Genomic DNA, 21,256 nt, shown 5'->3' on the forward strand with positions numbered 1-21,256 from the left:
GGAGAGATAACACATCTACCTGTCTTGGCACACTCATCCTGCTGATCCACCTCTCACATCCAGCCCACAGGCTTGTATGTGATATATGTGGTATATTGAATGGGATGTATGTGATATATGGGAGGTATTGGAGGTATGGAATGTCACATACAAGCATCTGGAATGGATGCGTAATGATGAGCTCCAGTCAGGGGCATTTTCTGTAAGCAGTGGGCCTGTGTGCAGGATCATAAGTTGGGCCCCCGCAGCTGAGAAAAAGTGGTTGGGTGTGATTTTCATTGCGCTGAATACTGGCTGTGGCTAAAAGGGATGCAGAGTGCCGGGGGGTTCGGTAGTAAGGGACACAAAGGTTCAGGAATAATTTCAACAAAGTTCCCAGAAGCTCCACAAACTGTCACCTGATTGGGGTCTTCTCAATTAGCGAAATATCTTCTGTGATTGGTAGTGGACGGGGCTAGGAGGTCTGTGATTGGCTTTAGCAGTGGCCAATGACATTCCTCCTCCTGGAAACAGGGACCCCCCCCCTAGCAGAACTGCACCCAATCTCTTCCCCCGTCACAAAAGCAGACGATCGCAGCTACAGCAAAGTTAGAGAATCAATCGATGTTTCCCATCTTTTACAATGTGTGGGGCCGCGGTGCCCCTCCCCCTCAGTGCGCTGTGGGGAATTCTGAGATTGGAATGTATTGGAGTCTCACTGACACTTCCCTGCGCTGCTCTGCTGATGTACACCCCTAAGTGAAAATGTCCAAATTGGACCGAATTAGCCATTTTCCCTCCCCCGGTGTCATGTGGCTTGTTAGCGTTTGCAACAGGGGAGGAAAAAGCAGTGTTAAAAACGCTCCCAAAGCCGCATTTTACAAAAGTGTCCAGGTGGGGGGGGGGGGGGGGATAATCATCCTGTGTGCATGAGGCCTCGGTGTGATTTACAGCGGCCTTGCGAATGCGGTTGCGTCGGTTATCGGCGGCGGTTTTCCGCACGTCTGATACGAGGAACGCGCACTGATGAGAAAAGTTATTTTCAGATCCTCCTCGCCGCAGATTAATTCCCCTTAAAGTGCTTCGAGGAATTAACAAACAATGCGTCTGTGTGTTGATACAATGCGATTCCCGGAGCCGGCAGAGATGGAAGAGATACGCCGTCTCCGCGGCCGAATCTTCCCGGCTTATCGCCGCTTGTTATTTCCTGCTCCTCAATAACGCCGATAATTAAATATGCTTCCAAACATCCCTGATCAGCCGACAATCAATTCACACCGCAACAAACAATAAACCCCCCCCCGACATGTTCTTATCAATCGTTTCCTGGCTGAACCATCGCACCGCGCCTTGGGATTACGCCGACCTACCTTCCATTAAAGGGCCGGAACACGAAAAGGTAAATTTCTACAGAGGGACCCCCCAATTCCCCTTCACATACACCAGAAGAGGGGTGAGGGGCGGGCAACCTTTCCGAGGGTGAGATCTACCTGGACAACAAGGAAGTCAAAAGATCCAGGAGGGGGAGGGGAGGGGGGTTGTCAGCGCCCTTTCCAAAAAATAAAATACAATAACTTGCAAGCCCCGAATAAAATGACAACATGAAGAATACATAGTGTGTCACAGTAGTGTCCTCTGCCCCCCCTTCACATCACCCCCCCAGTAGTGTCCTCTGCTCCCCTTCACATCACCCCCCCCCAGTAGTGTCCTCTGCCCCCTTCACATCACACCCCCCCCCCCCCCCCCAGTAGTGTCCTCTGCTCCACTTCACATCACCCCCCCAGTAGTGTCCTCTGCCCCCCTTCACATCACCCCCCCAGTAGTGTCTTCTGCCCCCCTTCACATCACCCCCCCAGTAGTGTCCTCTGCTCCCCTTCACATCACCCCCCCCCCAGTAGTGTCCTCTGCTCCCCTTCACATCACCCCCCCAGTAGTGTCCTCTGCCCCCCTTCACATCACCCCCCAGTAGTGTCTTCTGCCCCCCTTCACATCACCCCCCCAGTAGTGTCCTCTGCTCCCCTTCACATCACCCCCCCCCAGTAGTGTCCTCTGCTCCCCTTCACATCCCCCCATAGTAGTGTCCTCTGCCCTCTTTACATCACCCTCCCCCACACAGTGTCCTCTTCCCCCCTTCACATCACTCCCCCCACTCCCCACCCAACAGTAGTGTCCTCTGCCCCCCTTCACATAACTCCCCCACACAGTAGTGTCCTCTGTCCCCCTTCACATCACTCCCCACACAGTAGTATCCTTTTCCCCCCTTTACATCACCCTCCATGGTAGTGTCCTCTGCCCCCCTTCACACAACTCCCACCCACAGTTGTATCACCCCCCCCCCACAGTATTGTCATCTGCCCCCTTTACATCCCCCCACAGTAGTGTCCTTTACCCCCCTTCAAATCACCCCCCCACAGTATTGTCCTGTGCCCCCCTTTACATCCCCCCACAGTAGTGTCCTCTACCCCCCTTCAAATAAACCCCCCCCCCAGAGTGGTGTCCTCTGCCCCCCTTTATATCACCCCACTACAGTAGTGTCTTTTGCCCCCTTTACATCACTCCCCCCACAGTAGTGTCCTCTGCCCCCCTTCACATCACTCCCCCCACCAGTAGTGTCCTCTCCCCCCTTCCCATCACTCACCCCCCCACAGTAGTGTCCCCTGCCCCTTCACATCACTCCCCCCCCCCCCCCACAGTTGTATCCTCTGCCCCCTTATACATCACCCTCCACCCCCTCAGTATTGTCCCCTGCCCCCATTCACATCTCTCCCCCCCCCCCCACAATAGTGTCCTCTACCTCTTTCACATCATCCCCCATACAGTAGTGTTCTCTGTCTACAGACTCAGGAACCCAGGGGTGGTGAGAACCCCTCATAATGGGCACAGCGGGTTACAGACCCGGAAACTCAGCACAGGGATGGCGGAACCCCTCATAATGGGCACAGCGGGTGTACAGACCCGGGAACTCAGCACAGGGATGGTGGGAACCCCTCATAATGGGCACAGCGGGTGTACAGACCCGGAAACTGAGCACAGGGATGGTGGGAACCCCTTATAATGGGCATCATATATATAAAAAAAAGTTGGTTACCTTGAGCGCTCGCACTTTCTTGGCGAGGAGGGTCTCGATGTCGCCTGCCACTTTTTCCACCAGTCTTCGGGGAATGTTCTCCTTCACCTCGAAGAGGTTCTTCTTCTCTCGGTAGAGCTGCAGAAGGACAATAAAGAGACGTGTCAGACAAGATGACGGGATACAGAACTTCCCCTAAATCATAACCTGACCCCTAATCTCCGCCATTCACATTACATCACATTATACAGAATCTCACAATTCAATCTTTGTATCGGATTTCCCACATCCGGGGATCGGTTTCCCTCGGGTGTCACTCGCCTCCAACGCTCTCATCCCGTTCTCTCTCTTTGCTGTCAGCTGATCACAAACCAGCCAATGGCAGCTCAGAGGAGACACCTGTCCATGCGGAGTCTGCACTGAGAGCCCAGCGCTGCTCCGCACACAGAAATCCGACCAATCACATTTTCAGGCATCATCCGGGGTCATCCTGCGCAGTAGACAGCGGACACTATTCGATAGGCGGACATTTTTGGACAGAACACCGGCTCAGAGATGACATTTGTGTAAAGCTTGGTGTCTGCGTAGCCTCCCACTGCATCCCCTCATCGCATGACTTGCTTCAAAGTTACAATGTACAGTCTGATCACTGGGGGAGGGGAGACTGAGGAAATGCTTCTTCCTACAAAGTTACACAGTGTACAGTCTGATCATTGGGGGAGGGGAGACTGAGGAAATGCTTCTTCCTACAAAGTTACAGTGTACAGTCTGATCACTGGGGGAGGGGAGACTGAGGAAATGACTCCTCCCCCTTCTACAAAGTTATAATGCACAGTCTGATCACTGGGGGAGGGGAGACTGAGGAAATGCTTCTTCCTACAAAGTTACAGTGTACAGTCTGATCACTGGGGGAGGGGAGACTGTATAAGAAGGAGGAGGAGGCATTTCCTCAGTCTCCCCTCCTCCAGTGATCAGACTGTACGTTGTAACTTTGTAGAAGGAGGAGGCATTTCCTCAAAGTTACATGTATAGTCTGATCACCGGGGGAGGGGAGACTGAGGAAATGCCTCTTCCTACTTCTACAAAGTTACAATGTACAGTCTGATCACTGGAGGAGGGGAGACTGAGGAAATGCTTCTTCCTACAAAGTTACAATGTACAGTCTGATCACCGGGGGAGGGGAGACTGACGAAATGCTTCCTCCTCCTACAAAGTTACAATGTACAGTGTGATCACTGGGGGAGGGGAGACTGAGGAAATGCTTCCTCCTGCCTGCAGCAGACTGATGACATCATCTCAGCCTAGGCGAAGTCACTGCCTGGAGCTTGTTGGTGATAATTGGTGGATCTCTGCTCCTGGTGACATGTTGGGGGTCGCGGACGGTAATGACGGGTCCTCTTTACAAATCTTTCACTGTAGTGAATCTGAATCTCTATACAAGTCAATGTGTAATAAATGACAGCGATGGATTCCCCGCCAGTGAACGTTGGGTGAACGTCACATGAACAGGCCGTGTCTCTCGCTCCGATGGTCTTTTCCTCGCTGAATTCTGACATTATTATTATGTCCGGCGCTGTGCCGCGTTGTCCGCCCGGGCATTTTGGCCGTGAAAGGCGATCCCCCCCCCCCCCCCCCATCTCGGGAAGTGGCGAGGTATGTCCGGTCTCCGCGCCTCAGGCCCGTCTCCGTTTTGATGTCGCCGCCGCGCTCCTTTGATGTTCCTCCAGAGCCGGCGTGAGACGGGAGGCAGAGACCTCCCCGCAGAGATGCTGCCGCAGGAGCAGAACCACGTGTTCGAAAATCAAAAGCGTTTCCTCCCGCCGCCCTTCTGTCAGTAATTAGCGCGAGTCTGAGCATCCAGCTGCCGCGCCTGAGACCCCCCCCCCCCCCGCTGGGGGCTGCGCTTCGCCACGTTAAAAAAATAAAGAAACCTTCAATTTCCAGGAAAGGGACCCCGAAGACGCTTTCCGCTCACCGGGGTGACAACAGAAAAAGTACCCCCCCCCCCGGGGTCACCCAAGGAACAGCGCTGTTCCTGCTATAGCACCATCTAAGGGTGGGGGCAAGAAGGGGTTAACACTCATCATTCTGCATTTCCCGAATTATTTTCCAGCATCAGCACGACGATCGTATTGATGGCCTTAAGAAGGAAAATTGATGGCCAACATCAAAAAAAAAATAAAAAATTTATTAATAAAACAAAAATTATGTGAGAGATACAAATTAACATTGTTTATAAACATTGATCAGGCAGACAGAGAGATACAAAGAAACATTGTTTATAAACGACGTTACTTTGTATCTCTCTATCTCCTGTCTGATCAATGTTTATAAAGTAACATTGTTTATAAACATTGATCAGGCAGATGGAGAGATACAAAGAAACATTGTTTATAAACGACGTTACTTTGTATCTCTCTCCTGTCTGATCAATGTTTATAAACATTGATCGGCTCATTCGATTTTATAAACAGTTCAATGCTCCAATCTAACCTAAGACCCCTTTCTTCCCCCCCCCCCCCCCGAGGCGGATTTCAGCGCAAGAAATAGAGCCTGTAAAGCGCTTGAAAACCGCCTCCCATTTATTACAATGGGTGCCCTCACACCGGGGCGGTCCTCCTGCGGGACGCTCGGAAACGTCCTACAAGCGCCATCTTTGGGGGCGGTTTGGGAGCGTTGTGTACAGCACTCCAGAAACGCCCCCTACCCGTTGCAATGAATGGGCAGCACTTCCGAAGCGCCTGAAAAGCGATTTGGAAGCGCCGCAACACGGGGAGTTTTTACCTCCTTTTTTTTTTGCTTTACCGCTAACGGCCGGAGCTTTCACCGCGAAATAAGAGAGGCGAGAACATTTGGGGAATTGTTTACAATTGCGTTTTTTTATTTTTTTTTATTTCAATCCGAATTGCAAACGCCGCCATGAGAAAATCTCGGCTCTTTTTTGATCAGGTTTCAAATTGTATCGACCATTAAATCCTATTCATCCCTTTCATTCCGCATCAAATCTCAAGTCGATCAGTAAAATCGATCATTTTTGTCACCCCAGACCGATTTAACTTTTTAAAAAATGCAATTTTTTTTTTTTTTTACATGAAAGTAGTTCCGGAACCCTTTTTAAAGAAGCTGCGACTTTAGTCGCATAGATGGGAATGGGGGGGGGCCATTGAAATAAGCGGGTTTCGATCGAGCGTGAAGCTGAATGTGGAAGGCGTGTGAAAAACACGGAGAAGAACCTGAATCCCGGTTCCTCCATAGAACTGAATCAGTGAACAAAAACAAAAAAATAAAATCTCTCTTTTTGTGGAAGGCTCTCGTTTTTCCGGAGCCCTGATCGCACTGTCGCAAACGATCGCTGGGCCGATAACGGGAATGCAATCTGTGAGTATTAACAGACGCTAGCGGGTGCGCCGCGCCCAAAGTGGGGTCCCAAATTTTTTGCAGCGTCCTGTCACCTTAAATAGCCGCCCCCCCTCCTCCTCCCCTCCCCCGCACATTACAAGCTATTTATACGGCACAATCGGTATTTTCTCCCCGGTGGTGGTGACGGCCTAATCAGCAGACTGGAGGTACCTGCAGACCGGGGGAAGGGGGGGATCTGCCGGACGCAATTTGCTGACTGGACGGATTGTCTTCGGGAATGAGGGCAGCGCGCGCGCACGGCGCGGATGTATGACGGTTAAAGGAGAAGCGTCCTCCTTCCCGCACGATGCCAGCTGTCCGGCCGATCGAATACTTTCCATACTTCCTGCAACCGATATGTAAAGACCCGGACTTCACTGGCCGCATGCTTGTGAAGGAATGGAGGCCGGCAACAACCCGAAAAGAAGCAAAGTCAGCAAGGGAAGGACTCTGTACTAAAGAGGACCTGTCACAGCGGAGGCTTGGTATTGGTGGCCCAGATACCTATCAATATGATCGATCGATGGGACAGAACCGATCAAAAATAAAAATCGTAAGCCAAAGGCCCCCCCCCCCCCCCCTCCGATATTCCATCGAATCCGACTTAAGATGATCGGTAGCGCTGGAATTTTATCAATCATTTCTGATTGATTGTCAGGTATCTGTCTGAGATTCCTATAGTCATTCCGATCAATTAAAACGATGGCGCCGATGAGACCGGTAACATTTATAGATCGGATTTTCATGTACAATACGGCGTGCGTTGAATCGTTCGGTACGGCTACATGTATGGGCAAGGCAGGGCTAGCTTTGCACCCGGTGCATGCCGCAAAATCGCCCGTTACCCGATACGCACAGAAGCGCTCCGCCCTTTAGCGGACGTGCGACCGCGCCGTTAGTCTGGCACCGTGCGGTTTGCTGCGGCGCCACTGTGGAAGAGGTTAGGGGGACCCTTCCTTATTGTATATCGTCACACGTGGACAGGGCGCCCCATTGAAATGATTGGGGTGCCCGACCTGCCCTGCATGCCTGTATGATGGGAAGTTGGCCTCGAGGCGCTTCACTGGCAGGTCATTGAACCAGCCTCTGCCCGCGATAGACCTGAAAGACAGCTACAGCGAGGACTTACAATGCCGGGGGGGGGGGCGCTTACATGAAGTAAGGGCTCGGCTGATCACAGATTTGGGCGACGAGCCAATCACAGCAGCGGGCCCTTTACCGCGTGATCAGCTGACAGCCGATCACAGGATGTAAACAGAAGCAGGTTATCTGCTTTTAATTTCCCCCCCAGAACCCCCCCCCCCACTGACAGCAAGAGGAGAAAAGAAGAAAACTGATAATCGGCTTCTAATAAAGGGACATTCGTACCAACTTTGCCCACCAGTGCTGCTAATCAGTGCCTCATCATCAGTGTCACCTATGAGTGCCACATGCCAGTGCCCATCAGTGCTGCCTAGCAGTGCCCATCAGTGTCACCTATCAGTGACACATACCAGCGCCCATCAGTGCTACTTAGCATGGCCACCTATCAATGTCATCCATCAGTGTCACCTATCAGTGCTGCATACCAGTGCCCAGTGATAACTAGCAGTGCCCATCAGTGCCACCTATCAACGCCATCCATCAGTGTCACTTATCACTGCCGCATACCAGTGCCACCTATCAATGCTACCCATCAGCATCACCTATCAGTGCCACATACCAGTGCCCATCAGTGTTGCCTAGCCATGCCCATTAATGCCACCTATCATTGCCACCCATCAGTGTCACCTGGAGCTTTTCCACCTCTATTGATGTCGTGCGCAGATGAAGTCCGGAGCTGGCCCTACACGGCGCATCTCTACAAAGAAAAACAACAACTCCCCACCACCAGCAATTTATATATTGATATATTTCAAAGACAAGCGATAAGTCGCCGCTCCCGCTTTGTTGAAAATGAAACGTTGTAGCGACAGGCAGGATTGTACGACACGAGTAACGAATAGAACGTTAATCCTATTAAAACGCCGCGCTCGCCACTTCACCAACCAACGGCATGAAAAAAACAGAAAACACAGATAAATTCAATTACGGGTAATATATAGAACGATTTATTCCAATAGGATGAATCAGATTAAGAGGGCGCTCGGTTTTACCGCGGAAAAAAAAAAAAAAGTGCAGCCAATCAGCGGAACTGTAAGATGAAATGAAAGTTAATCCGACATAAAAGAAGAACCAAAACTAAACCCGAAAATAGACACCGGAGGGCCCTATAGATGCCGACGGACTGCAATGTACCGTATATGCGAGGTGCAGATATCCGAATATTGGGCTTTATTTTTAAAAGCTGATGTTCAATCTGCTTATATATTATTGTTCTCCCTGGTCCCCATACTGTGCATTGCAGAAAGGGGGCGCTCGTGAGCTAGAAAGACAGCAACAGGAGAGTGAGCAGAGGGATGACCTCATCAGTCCGCTGCTTCTCCTTTATATTACAGTCGGAGGGATTAGCAGTGACCAAGCTGAATGACAAAACTGCAATAGAAAGGATTGAGGTCACTGATCTGGCAGTATTGTCTGGCAGGAGTGCCTGGATCAGAAGGCTGGGTAAGAGTATATACACACAGTGTGTGTGAGCTGTATCATTCCCTGTACTAACTGGCTCATTAGTCCTAGACCTCGACCTAACCCCCTAACTCTGACCCTCTGACCCTAACTCTCTAACTCTAAGCCTCTAACCCCAAATCTAACCCTAACTCTCTAACCTTAACCTTAAACCTCTAACCCTAGCCCCAATTCTAACCCCCAACCTAAACCCTAACACCAACTAAATCCCTAACTTACCCTAACCCTCTAACCCAAACTTTAAGCCTGTAACCGAAACCACACCCCCCCCCCCCCATGCTAACACTATAACTAACCCTACCTCTAACCATCAAACCCCTGCTCTAACCCTAATTGTAACCTTCAAACCCTAACTATAACCCTAACCCAACTATAACCCTAACCCAACTATAACCCTAATTCAAACCCTAACCCCAACCTTCCTAACTATAACCCTAACATAAAATCCCAACTCCAACCCTCTAACGTTAATCCTAATTCTAACCCTGACCTCAACTATAAACCTAACCCAGCTATAATCCTCACCCAACTATAACCCTCACCCAACTATAACCCTAACCCAACTATAACCCTAACCCAACTATAACCCTAACCCAACTATAACCCTAACCCAACTATAACCCTAATTCAAACCCTAACCCCAACCTTCCTAACTATAACCCTAACATAAAATCCCAACTCCAACCCTCTAACGTTAATCCTAATTCTAACCCTGACCTCAACTATAAACCTAACCCAGCTATAACCCTCACCCAGCTATAACCCTCACCCAACTATAACCCTCACCCAACTATAACCCTAATTCAAACCATATCCCCAACTTTATTCCTAACTGTAACCTTCCTAACATAAAACCCCAACTCCAACCCTCTAATCCTAATTCTAACCCTGACCCCAACTTTAACCCCGACCCCAACTTTAACCCCGACCCCAACTATAACCCCATCCCCAACTATAACCCCATCCCCAACTATAACCCCATCCCCAACTATAACCCCATCCCCAACTTTATCTCTGACTGTAACCTTCCTAACATAAAACCCCAACTCCAACCCTCTAATCCAAATTCTAACCCTGACCTCAACTTTAACCCTAACCCCAACTATAACCCAAATTCAAACCCTATCCCCAACTTTATTCCTAACTGTAACCTTCAAACCCCAACTTAAACCCTAACCCCAACTACATCTCTAACCATAACCTAAACCTTAATTCTAACCTTCTAACTTTAACCCTAACCCTCTAACCCTAACTTAAACTCCAACACCAACTATATCCTTAACTCTAACCCAAAAAACATTAAGCCTGTAATGCAAACTTTAAGCCTCTAACCCTAACCCCCTAATGCCAACGCTTTAACGCTAACCCTCTAACCCCAACCTTCTTATCACCATCAACTCATCAGCCAAACTTATACCAAAATCCCAAACTTTTAACCCTAAACCCAACTAAAACCCTAACTCTAACCCTGACTTAAAGTCTAAAACCCTAACTGTGGCTACTGTATATCCCCAACTCTAACTCCAACCCTACCCCTCGCCCAAACTTTAACCATAATCTCAACTCTAAACCCTTACTTTAACCCTCTAACCCCGAGTTAAACCCTAACCCAAATTATATTCCTAAATCAAACCCTCTAACCCTAACCTCTTCATGTTAGCTCTCTAACTCCAACCCTCTAAACCCAACGTTCTAACCCTAACTTAAACCATAACCCCAACTCTACCCCAAATTTACTATAGACCCAACTATATCCCTAACTCTAAACCTAACCCTCTAACCCAAACTCTAAACCTAACCCTCTAACCCAAACTCTAAACCTAACCCTCTAACCCAAACTCTAAACCTAACCCTCTAACCCAAACTCTAAACCTAACCCTCTAACCCAAACTCTAAACCTAACCCTCTAACCCAAACTCTAAACCTAACCCTCTAACCCAAACTCTAAACCTAACCCTCTAACCCAAACTCTAAACCTAACCCTCTAACCCAAACTCTAAACCTAACCCTCTAACCCAAACTCTAAACCTAACCCTCTAACCCAAACTCTAAACCTAACCCTCTAACCCAAACTCTAAACCTAACCCTCTAACCCAAACTCTAAACCTAACCCTCTAACCCAAACTCTAAACCTAACCCTCTAACCCAAACTCTAAACCTAACCCTCTAACCCAAACTCTAAACCTAACCCTCTAACCCAAACTCTAAACCTAACCCTCTAACCCAAACTCTAAACCTAACCCTCTAACCCAAACTCTAAACCTAACCCTCTAACCCAAACTCTAAACCTAACCCTCTAACCCAAACTCTAAACCTAACCCTCTAACCCAAACTCTAAACCTAACCCTCTAACCCAAACTCTAAACCTAACCCTCTAACCCAAACTCTAAACCTAACCCTCTAACCCAAACTCTAAACCTAACCCTCTAACCCAAACTCTAAACCTAACCCTCTAACCCAAACTCTAAACCTAACCCTCTAACCCAAACTCTAAACCTAACCCTCTAACCCAAACTCTAAACCTAACCCTCTAACCCAAACTCTAAACCTAACCCTCTAACCCAAACTCTAAACCTAACCCTCTAACCCAAACTCTAAACCTAACCCTCTAACCCAAACTCTAAACCTAACCCTCTAACCCAAACTCTAAACCTAACCCTCTAACCCAAACTCTAAACCTAACCCTCTAACCCAAACTCTAAACCTAACCCTCTAACCCAAACTCTAAACCTAACCCTCTAACCCAAACTCTAAACCTAACCCTCTAACCCAAACTCTAAACCTAACCCTCTAACCCAAACTCTAAACCTAACCCTCTAACCCAAACTCTAAACCTAACCCTCTAACCCAAACTCTAAACCTAACCCTCTAACCCAAACTCTAAACCTAACCCTCTAACCCAAACTCTAAACCTAACCCTCTAACCCAAACTCTAAACCTAACCCTCTAACCCAAACTCTAAACCTAACCCTCTAACCCAAACTCTAAACCTAACCCTCTAACCCAAACTCTAAACCTAACCCTCTAACCCAAACTCTAAACCTAACCCTCTAACCCAAACTCTAAACCTAACCCTCTAACCCAAACTCTAAATCTAACCCTCTAACCCAAACTCTAAACCTAACCCTCTAACCCAAACTCTAAACCTAACCCTCTAACCCAAACTCTAAACCGAACCCTCTAACCCAAACTCTAAACCGAACCCTCTAACCCAAACTCTAAACCGAACCCTCTAACCCAAACTCTAAACCGAACCCTCTAACCCAAACTCTAAACCGAACCCTCTAACCCAAACTCTAAACCGAACCCTCTAACCCAAACTCTAATCCGAACCCTCTAACCCAAACTCTAAACCGAACCCTCTAACCCAAACTCTAAACCGAACCCTCTAACCCAAACTCTAATTCGAACCCTCTAACCCAAACTCTAATTCGAACCCTCTAACCCAAACTCCAATTCGAACCCTCTAACCCAAACTCCAATTCGAACCCTCTAACCCAAACTCTAATTCGAACCCTCTAACCCAAACTCTAATTCGAACCCTCTAACCCAAACTCTAATTCGAACCCTCTAATCCAAACTGGTTCGAACCCTCTAACCCAAGAACCCTCTAACCCAAGAACCCTCTAACCCAAGAACCCTCTAACCCAAGAACCCTCTAACCCAAGAACCCTCTAACCCAAGAACCCTCTAACCCAAGAACCCTCTAACCCAAGAACCCTCTAACCCAAACTTAACCTTCTAACCCCCTAACACTAACTTTTTAACGCTAACTCTCTTACCCTAACTTGAACCCCAACCTTCTAACCATAACCCTAGCCAACTATATTCCTAACTCTAACCCTCTAACCCTATCCCACTAATACTAACCCTCTAAATCCAACCTTCTAACCCTAACTCTAAAACTAACTTAAACCATAACCCCAACTATATCCCTAACTTTAACCCTCTAACCCAAATTGTAACTCCAACCCTCTAACCCCAACTTAACCTTCTATTCTCCCCCCACATTAACTTTTTAACGCTTGCCCTCTAACCCTCTTACCCTAACTTAAGCCCTAACCCCAACCTTCTAACCATAACCCCAACTATATTCCAGACGCTAACCCTCTAACAAATCTTTAACCCTCTAACCCTAACCCACTAATGCTAACCTTCTAACCCTAACACTAACTTAAACCATAACCCCAACCCAAACTATATCCCTAACTTTAAACCTAACCCTCTAACCCAAACTGTAACTCTAACCCTCTCACCCAAACATAACCTAACCCCCTAACACTAACTTTTTAACTCTATCTTACCCCAATTTAAATCCTAACCCCAACTATATTCCTAACTCTAACCATATAACACAAACTTTAACCCTAACTCACTAATGCTAGCCCTCTAAACCCAAGCTTCTAACCCCAACACTAATTAACTTAAACCATAACCCCAATCATATCCCTAACGTTAACCCTCAAACCCAAACCTTAACTCTAAGCCTCTAACCCAAACTTAACCTTCTAACCCCCTAACATTAACTTTTTAACTCTTGCCCTCTAACCTTCTTACCCCAACTTAAGCTCTAAACCCAACCTTCTAACCCTAACTCTAACTATCCAACCCCTAACCCTAACTCCAGCTATATTCCTTACTTTAACCCAACCCTTTAACCCTAACCCCCCAACTTTAGCCCTCTATTCCTAACTTCCCCTCTGTAACCATAACTCTGACCCTCTACTTCTAACCCTCCAACCTCAAAGCCCGTGTACTTAGCCGGCTGCCTGGAGTTCAGCTTTAAGATTCTACAACAATTTTCTGCAAATTCTGTGAAAATAATCCATTTCTCAGCACAAAGTGCCGGCACTGATCATGTTCCAGTCGGCGCACAAAGTGACAAATTTAAACATTTTTTTTTTTTTGTGCCCATTTAAGGAAAGCTGGCATTTTCTGTTCCTGCAGAGGCGGAAGACGGCACAGCCCCTGTCGGTGTAGCACCTGCGCTCAGTATAATTAGCGCATTTTTTCTGCATCGGCACACGATCTGAGGACGGCGAGAGACGACGTGATACTTCTGTATGGGGGGGGGGGGGATGCTAGCCGGCAAGGAAAAGGCATTCTCCTGCCTGCGATCTGGCTGGATCTTGGCGCGTGCCACCCAGGGAGGTGACCCCATTAGCGATCGTGCCGCAATTAATAAAGCGAGGAAAGTGATTATGCGGCGGGTTGTCCGGTTGATTGTCACCATGACGCCGCAACTGATCCACATCGCCGAATATGAACAGAGATGTCAGGGGCTGCTGAATATTTCATTGTCGGCCTCAGCTACACGTTCTGCAAACTGGAGGAAGACACTGCAGAGCCTGCCAGGCTGATGCCCAATCTGGGTACCCCCCCCCCCCCCCCCGAGGTCAATGGGCCCCAACACTGCTCTCCTTTACCAATCACATTCTTATATTTTATCTTCTACAGCCTCTCCACCCGACCTTCGACCCCCAACCGTCAGCCTTCATACTTATAATACCGCCATTTGCAGGCCACATGAGTCAGGAACTTGTAAAAAAAGATGCAATGGCATTGATCTCTAGCAGTCTCCTGTAGTATGGCCCCAGTCTCCAACCACAGCTAGAGCATGGACCCAGTCTCTGACAGTTCTTTGCAGAAAGTCCCCAGTTTCCAACCACGATTACAGTACGGCCTCAGTCTGACAGTCTATTGGGAACTATGTCCTCAGTCTCCAACCACAACTGTAACAGGTCCCCCAGTCTGACGGTCTCCTGCAGAATGGCCCCAGTCTCTAATTACAAATGTAGCATGTCCTCAGTCTCTGACCTTCTCCTGCAGAATGTCCCCAGTCTAAAATCACAACTGTAAACTTGTCCCCAGTCCCTGACAGTGTTCTGTACTATGTCCCCAGTCTCCACATCCTGTAGCATGCCCCCAGTCTCCAACCAAGACCAGTAGCATTTCTCCAGTCTCCAACCACATCCTGTAGCTTCTCTCAAGTCTCCAACCACATCCTGTAGCATGTTCCCAGTCTCTAACCACATCTTCTAACACGTTCCCAGTCTCCAACCATATGCCGTAGCTTCTCCCAAGTCTTCAACCATGTCCTGTAATATGCCCCCAGTCTCCAACCACATCTTGTAGCACGTTCCCAGTCTCCAACCACATTTTGTAGCACGTTCCCAGTCTCCAACCACATCTTGTAGCATGTTCCCAGTCTCCAACCACATCTTGTAGCACGTTCCCAGTCTCCAACCACATCTTGTAGCACGTTCCCAGTCTCCAACCACATCTTGTAGCACGTTCCCAGTCTCCAACCACATCTTGTAGCACGTTCCCAGTCTCCAACCACATCTTGTAGCATGTTCCCAGTCTCCAACCACATCTTGTAGCATGTTCCCAGTCTCCAACCACATCTTGTAGCACGTTCCCAGTCTCCAACCACATCTTGTAGCACGTTCCCAGTCTCCAACCACATCTTGTAGCATGTTCCCAGTCTCCAACCACATCTTGTAGCATATTCCCAGTCTCCAACCACATCTTGTAGCATGTTCCCAGTCTCCAACCACATCTTGTAGCATGTTCCCAGTCTCCAACCACATCTTGTAGCATATTCCCAGTCTCCAACCACATCTTGTAGCATTTTCCCAGTCTCCAACCACATCTTGGAGCATATTCCCAGTCTCCAACCACATCTTGTAGCATGTTCCCAGTCTCCAACCACATCTTGTAGCACGTTCCCAGTCTCCAACCACATCTTGTAGCATGTTCCCAGTCTCCAACCACATCTTGTAGCACGTTCCCAGTCTCCAACCACAACTTGTAGCATGTCCCCAGTTTCCAATCATCTCATGTAGCATGCCCCCAGTCTCCAACCAAGACCAGTAGCATTTCCCCAGTCTCCAACCACATCCTGTAGCATGTTCCCAGTCTCCAACCACATCTTGTAGCATGTTGGCTGCAGAATGTCCCGTCTTCAACCAAAATTGGAACACATTCCCAGCCTCCGACGGTCTTCTGCAGAATGTCCTCAATCTCCAACCACACCTATAACATGGCCCCAATCTGTAACTGTCCCCTCTAGGTATGTCTGAGGTCTCTGTTGGTCTTCTGTACCATTATATACTCAAAATCATGTGTGACCCTTTGGTGTTGTCAGGGACCACAGTTGGGGACCCCTGTACCTTGTAAGTTGACAACAACTGCCCTACTGAATACAAAGATAAGAAAGCAGAGAGCTCCGTGTAGACTTTGCGTCACTTCTGGGTGATGAGGTCGGCTTCCCACCTTTGTGATGCCCCAGCACACGCATGTCCATTCACAGCACAGCGCCCATAAATGTGCTTCGATTTAAGGCTGCCCAAACATTTTGAATGGACTGCCAGCGCAACTCTGAGCACCCACAACGGCACTTGACCCTTTATAAGCAACGCGGGTTACCAGTGCAGGCGGGCACCTCTGCCCACGGGTCACCAGTGCAGGAGGGCACCTCTGCCCACGGGTCACCAGTGCAGGAAGGCACCTCTGCCCACGGGTCACCAGTGCAGGAAGGCACCTCTGCCCACGGGTCACCAGTGCAGGAGGGCAGCCTTAGTGCATTGGAGGGCCATTCAATATAAAGGGCACTTAAATATGCCAATGTGCATGCCACCGCAACACTCAGCTATGTTCACACTCTGTGCGTGTTGGGACTTGCGAGGAAGTGAACCATGCCCACCTTGGGGTGTCCCCACCCACTTTGGGTTTTTTTCAGTTCATATTACTCCATAGTTTATATCAGGGGTCTCCAAACTCTCTAAACAAAGTGCCAGTTTACTGTCCTTCACACTTTAAAAGAGTGGGACTAAGGAGAGTGGAAGTATAGAATGCTTTGGGAGTAAAAACAAAAACGCACTTATGGTCAGTAAGAAGAGGACTAGTATTAGTGGGAGGAATAGTGCCCCATCACTGGTGTCAGTGGAAGGAATAGTGCCCCATCACTGGTGTCAGTGCGAGGAATAGTCCCCCATCACTGGTGTCAGTGCGAGGAATAGTGCCCCATCACTGGTGTCAGTGGGAGGAATAGTGCCCCATCACTGGTGTCAGTGGGAGGAATAGTGCCCCATCACTGGTGTCAGTGGGAGGAATAGTGCCCCATCACTGGTGTCAGTGGGAGGAATAGTGCCCCATCACTGGTGTCAGTGGAAGGAATAGTGTCCCATCATTGGTGTCAGTGGGAGGAATAGTGCCCCATCACTGGTGTCAGTGGAAGGAATAGTGTCCCATCATTGGTGTCAGTGGGAGGAATAGTGCCCCATCACTGGTGTCAGTGGAAGGAATAGTGCCCCATCATTGGTGTCAGTGGAAGGAATAGTGCCCCATCATTGGTGTCAGTGGGAGGAATAGTCCCCCATCACTGGTGTCAGTGGAAGGAATAGTGCCCCATCACTGGTGTCAGTGGGAGGAATAGTGCCCCATCACTGGTGTCAGTGGGAGGAATAGTGCCCCATCACTGGTGTCAGTGGGAGGAATAGTGCCCCATCACTGGTGTCAGTGGGAGGAATAGTGCCCCATCACTGGTGTCAGTGGAAGGAATAGTGTCCCATCATTGGTGTCAGTGGGAGGAATAGTGCCCCATCACTGGTGTCAGTGGAAGGAATAGTGCCCCATCATTGGTGTCAGTGGAAGGAATAGTGCCCCATCATTGGTGTCAGTGGAAGGAATAGTGCCCCATCATTGGTGTCAGTGGGAGGAATAGTCCCCCATCACTGGTGTCAGTGGAAGGAATAGTGCCCCATCACTGGTGTCAGTGCGAGGAATAGTGCCCCATCACTGGTGTCAGTGCGAGGAATAGTCCCCCATCACTGGTGTCAGTGGGAGGAATAGTGCCCCATCACTGGTGTCAGTGGGAGGAATAGTGCCCCATCACTGGTGTCAGTGGGAGGAATAGTGCCCCATCACTGGTGTCAGTGGTAGGAATAGTGCCCCATCACTGGTTTCAGTGGGAGGAATAGTGCCCCATCACTGGTGTCAGTGGGAGGAATAGTGCCCCATCACTGGTGTCAGTGGGAGGAATAGTGCCCCATCACTGGTGTCAGTGGGAGGAATAGTGCCCCATCACTGGTTTCAGTGGGAGGAATAGTGCCCCATCACTGGTGTCAGTGGGAGGAATAGTGCCCCATCACTGGTGTCAGTGGGAGGAATAGTGCCCCATCACTGGTGTCAGTGGGAGGAATAGTGCCCCATCACTGGTGTCAGTGGAAGGAATAGTGCCCAATCATTGGTGTCAGTGGAAGGAATAGTGCCCCATCATTGGTGTCAGTGGAAGGAATAGTGCCCCATCATTGGTGTCAGTGGGAGGAAGGTATCCTTGCATCAATGAGGAGTAGTGCCCCAAGGGCCGGATAAAAGCAAAGGGTCACATCTGGCCCACGGGCCCCAGTTTGGAGACTGCGGGTTTATAGCATTAAACCAATACAAATGCAGGAGAGCCGGAGCCCATGGCCGTATGCAATACCCTCCCCCACCTACCCCAACCAATCAGATTCCAGCTTCCAGCTCCGGAAAGATCAGGACTGATCTGATTGCTCGGTGAGAGTGACAGACAGTCCTTGTTTCAGCCACCAGCACAATTATCTCAGCTGGATGGGCAGTATGTTAAGAAGTGTCACTAATGTGCGCTGATTGCAGACTTCACGCTTGGCGCCTGCCCAGGACGCCCGATGATAGTCCATCCATTTTAATGCGGCGTACGGACAAAGCGCGCCCGGCTACATAATTACAGCAAAGTGGCGGCGAAAAACTAGAGCAGATCTCGTGTTTAAACACAGAATAATTTAGCAGGACAGCGGCGGGAGGGGGAGGGGTGGGGGGGCTTTGCGACACGGCGATATCAGACCCGGATCTCCCCTCGTTTTACCGCCGCTCGCCCGCACCGAAATTATAAAGCGCCAAAATGGAGCAAATTACAGCTTGTAGGCCGCTGTATAATGAATCTGCAATCTGCAGCTCTCTGGATCCGCATTAATTGCTTCATAAGTGACCCCGGACAGCTGGATAACAGAATCACGGCATGCGTGGGGGGGGAGTCGGGCTCGGAAACGAGGGCGAGAAGTGGCGGGCTGCGGCAGATTAAACAGATGCGCAAGAGATGGGTTTGAAACTAGACAACAAAGAGTGGGAAATGGAGGGCTGAAGAGGACCGCAGCAGCTGAGAACTGGCTGTGTTGACGAATGTCTGACACAGATCAGCCCCCTGCTGCAGCCGCTCGCCTTGACTTGCTTCAAAGTTACAATATTGCAGTCTATTCACTGGAAATGCTTCCTTTTGTCGCTACAAAATTACAATGTACAGTCTGATCTTTATGGGAGGGGAGACTGAGGAAATTCTTCCTCCTGCCTGCAGCAGACTGATGACATCATCCCAGCCTAGGCAAAAATCACTGACTGGAGGTCAAGGATGGCTTTTTAATGATTAAAGGCATTTTGTGGCCACGCCCAATTTTTGGTGGGGAAGGAAGCTTGTGAGGTTACAGGAAGACTGTCTCAGCAAAGCAGAAGACTCTCCGCTGCGGTCATATCGTATACGGAAATATCGGGTCAGAAATGGGGAAATCCAGTGGGGAAATTTGACGGCATTTGAGCAAAACTGGGAATTCTGGGGAGGGGAGACTAAGGAAATGCATTTTCCTGTCTGCAGCAGACTGATGACATCACCTCAGCCCAGGCAACATCACTGACTGGTGACCTCACCTCAGCCCAGGCAACGTCACTGACTGGTGACCTCACCTCAGCCCAGGCAACGTCACCGACTGGTGACCTCACCTCAGCCCAGGCAACGTCACCGACTGGTGACCTCACCTCAGCCCAGGCAACGTCGCCGACTGGTGACCTCACCTCAGCCCAGGCAACGCCGCCGACTGGTGACCTCACCTCAGCCCAGGCAACGTCACCGACCTCACCTCAGCCCAGGCAACGCCACCGACTGGTGACCTCACCTCAGCCCAGGCAACGTCGCCGACTGGTGACCTCACCTCAGCCCAGGCAACGTCGCCGACTGGTGACCTCACCTCAGCCCAGGCAACGTCACCGACCTCACCTCAGCCCAGGCAACGCCGCCGACTGGTGACCTCACCTCAGCCCAGGCAACGTCGCCGACTGGTGACCTCACCTCAGCCCAGGCAACGTCGCCGACTGGTGACCTCACCTCAGCCCAGGCAACGTCACCGACCTCACCTCAGCCCAGGCAACGCCACCGACTGGTGACCTCACCTCAGCCCAGGCAACGTCGCCGACTGGTGACCTCACCTCAGCCCAGGCAACGTCGCCGACTGGTGACCTCACCTCAGCCCAGGCAACGTCGCCGACTGGTGACCTCACCTCAGCCCAGGCAACGTCGCCGACTGGTGACCTCACCTCAGCCCAGGCAACGCCACCGACTGGTGACCTCACCTCAGCCCAGGCAACGCCACCGACTGGTGACCTCACCTCAGCCCAGGCAACGCCGCCGACTGGTGACCTCACCTCAGCCCAGGCAACGCTGCCGACTGGTGACCTCACCTCAGCCCAGGCAACGTCACCGACCTCACCTCAGCCCAGGCAACGCCACCGACTGGTGACCTCACCTCAGCCCAGGCAACGTCACCGACTGGTGACCTCACCTCAGCCCAGGCAACGTCACCGACTGGTGACCTCACCTCAGCCCAGTCAACGCCGCCGACTGGTGACCTCACCTCAGCCCAGGCAACGTCACCGACTGGTGACCTCACCTCAGCCCAGGCAACGCCGCCGACTGGTGACCTCACTTCAGCCCAGGCAACGTCACCGACCTCACCTCAGCCCAGGCAACGCCACCGACTGGTGACCTCACCTCAGCCCAGGCAACGCCACCGACTGGTGACCTCACCTCAGCCCAGGCAACGCCACCGACTGGTGACCTCACCTCAGCCCAGGCAACGCCACCGACTGGTGACCTCACCTCAGCCCAGGCAACGTCACCGACTGGTGACCTCACCTCAGCCCAGTCAACGCCACCGACTGGTGACCTCACCTCAGCCCAGGCAACGCCACCGACTGGTGACCTCACCTCAGCCAAAGCAAAGTCACTGAGTGAGTGGTGACCTCACCTCAGCTTAGAAAAAGTCACTGACCAGAATCCACATACAGCAGAGATCCCACCGCCTGCACGAGGAGGGTTATCAGGAGCAGCCAGACGCTGTGACAGCTGACGCCATTTGC

General features: G+C 50.2%; 1 protein-coding gene across 1 annotated transcript in view; it reads right to left on the minus strand.

Moving 5' to 3' along the window:
- Positions 1-21,256, minus strand: part of CACNA2D2 (calcium voltage-gated channel auxiliary subunit alpha2delta 2) — a 278,037-nt gene that overhangs the window by 127,319 nt on the left and 129,462 nt on the right. Inside the window, 1 exon segment of the mRNA XM_077451058.1 lies at positions 3,068-3,184. Within this exon segment, the coding sequence (XP_077307184.1) occupies positions 3,068-3,184 (117 nt within the window).

The sequence above is a fragment of the Lithobates pipiens genome, unplaced genomic scaffold (genome assembly GCF_037356315.1).
Source record: "Lithobates pipiens isolate NorthernLeopardFrog02 unplaced genomic scaffold, aLitPip1_a1.2 Scaffold_23, whole genome shotgun sequence".
In the NCBI taxonomy this organism is placed as follows: domain Eukaryota; kingdom Metazoa; phylum Chordata; class Amphibia; order Anura; family Ranidae; genus Lithobates; species Lithobates pipiens.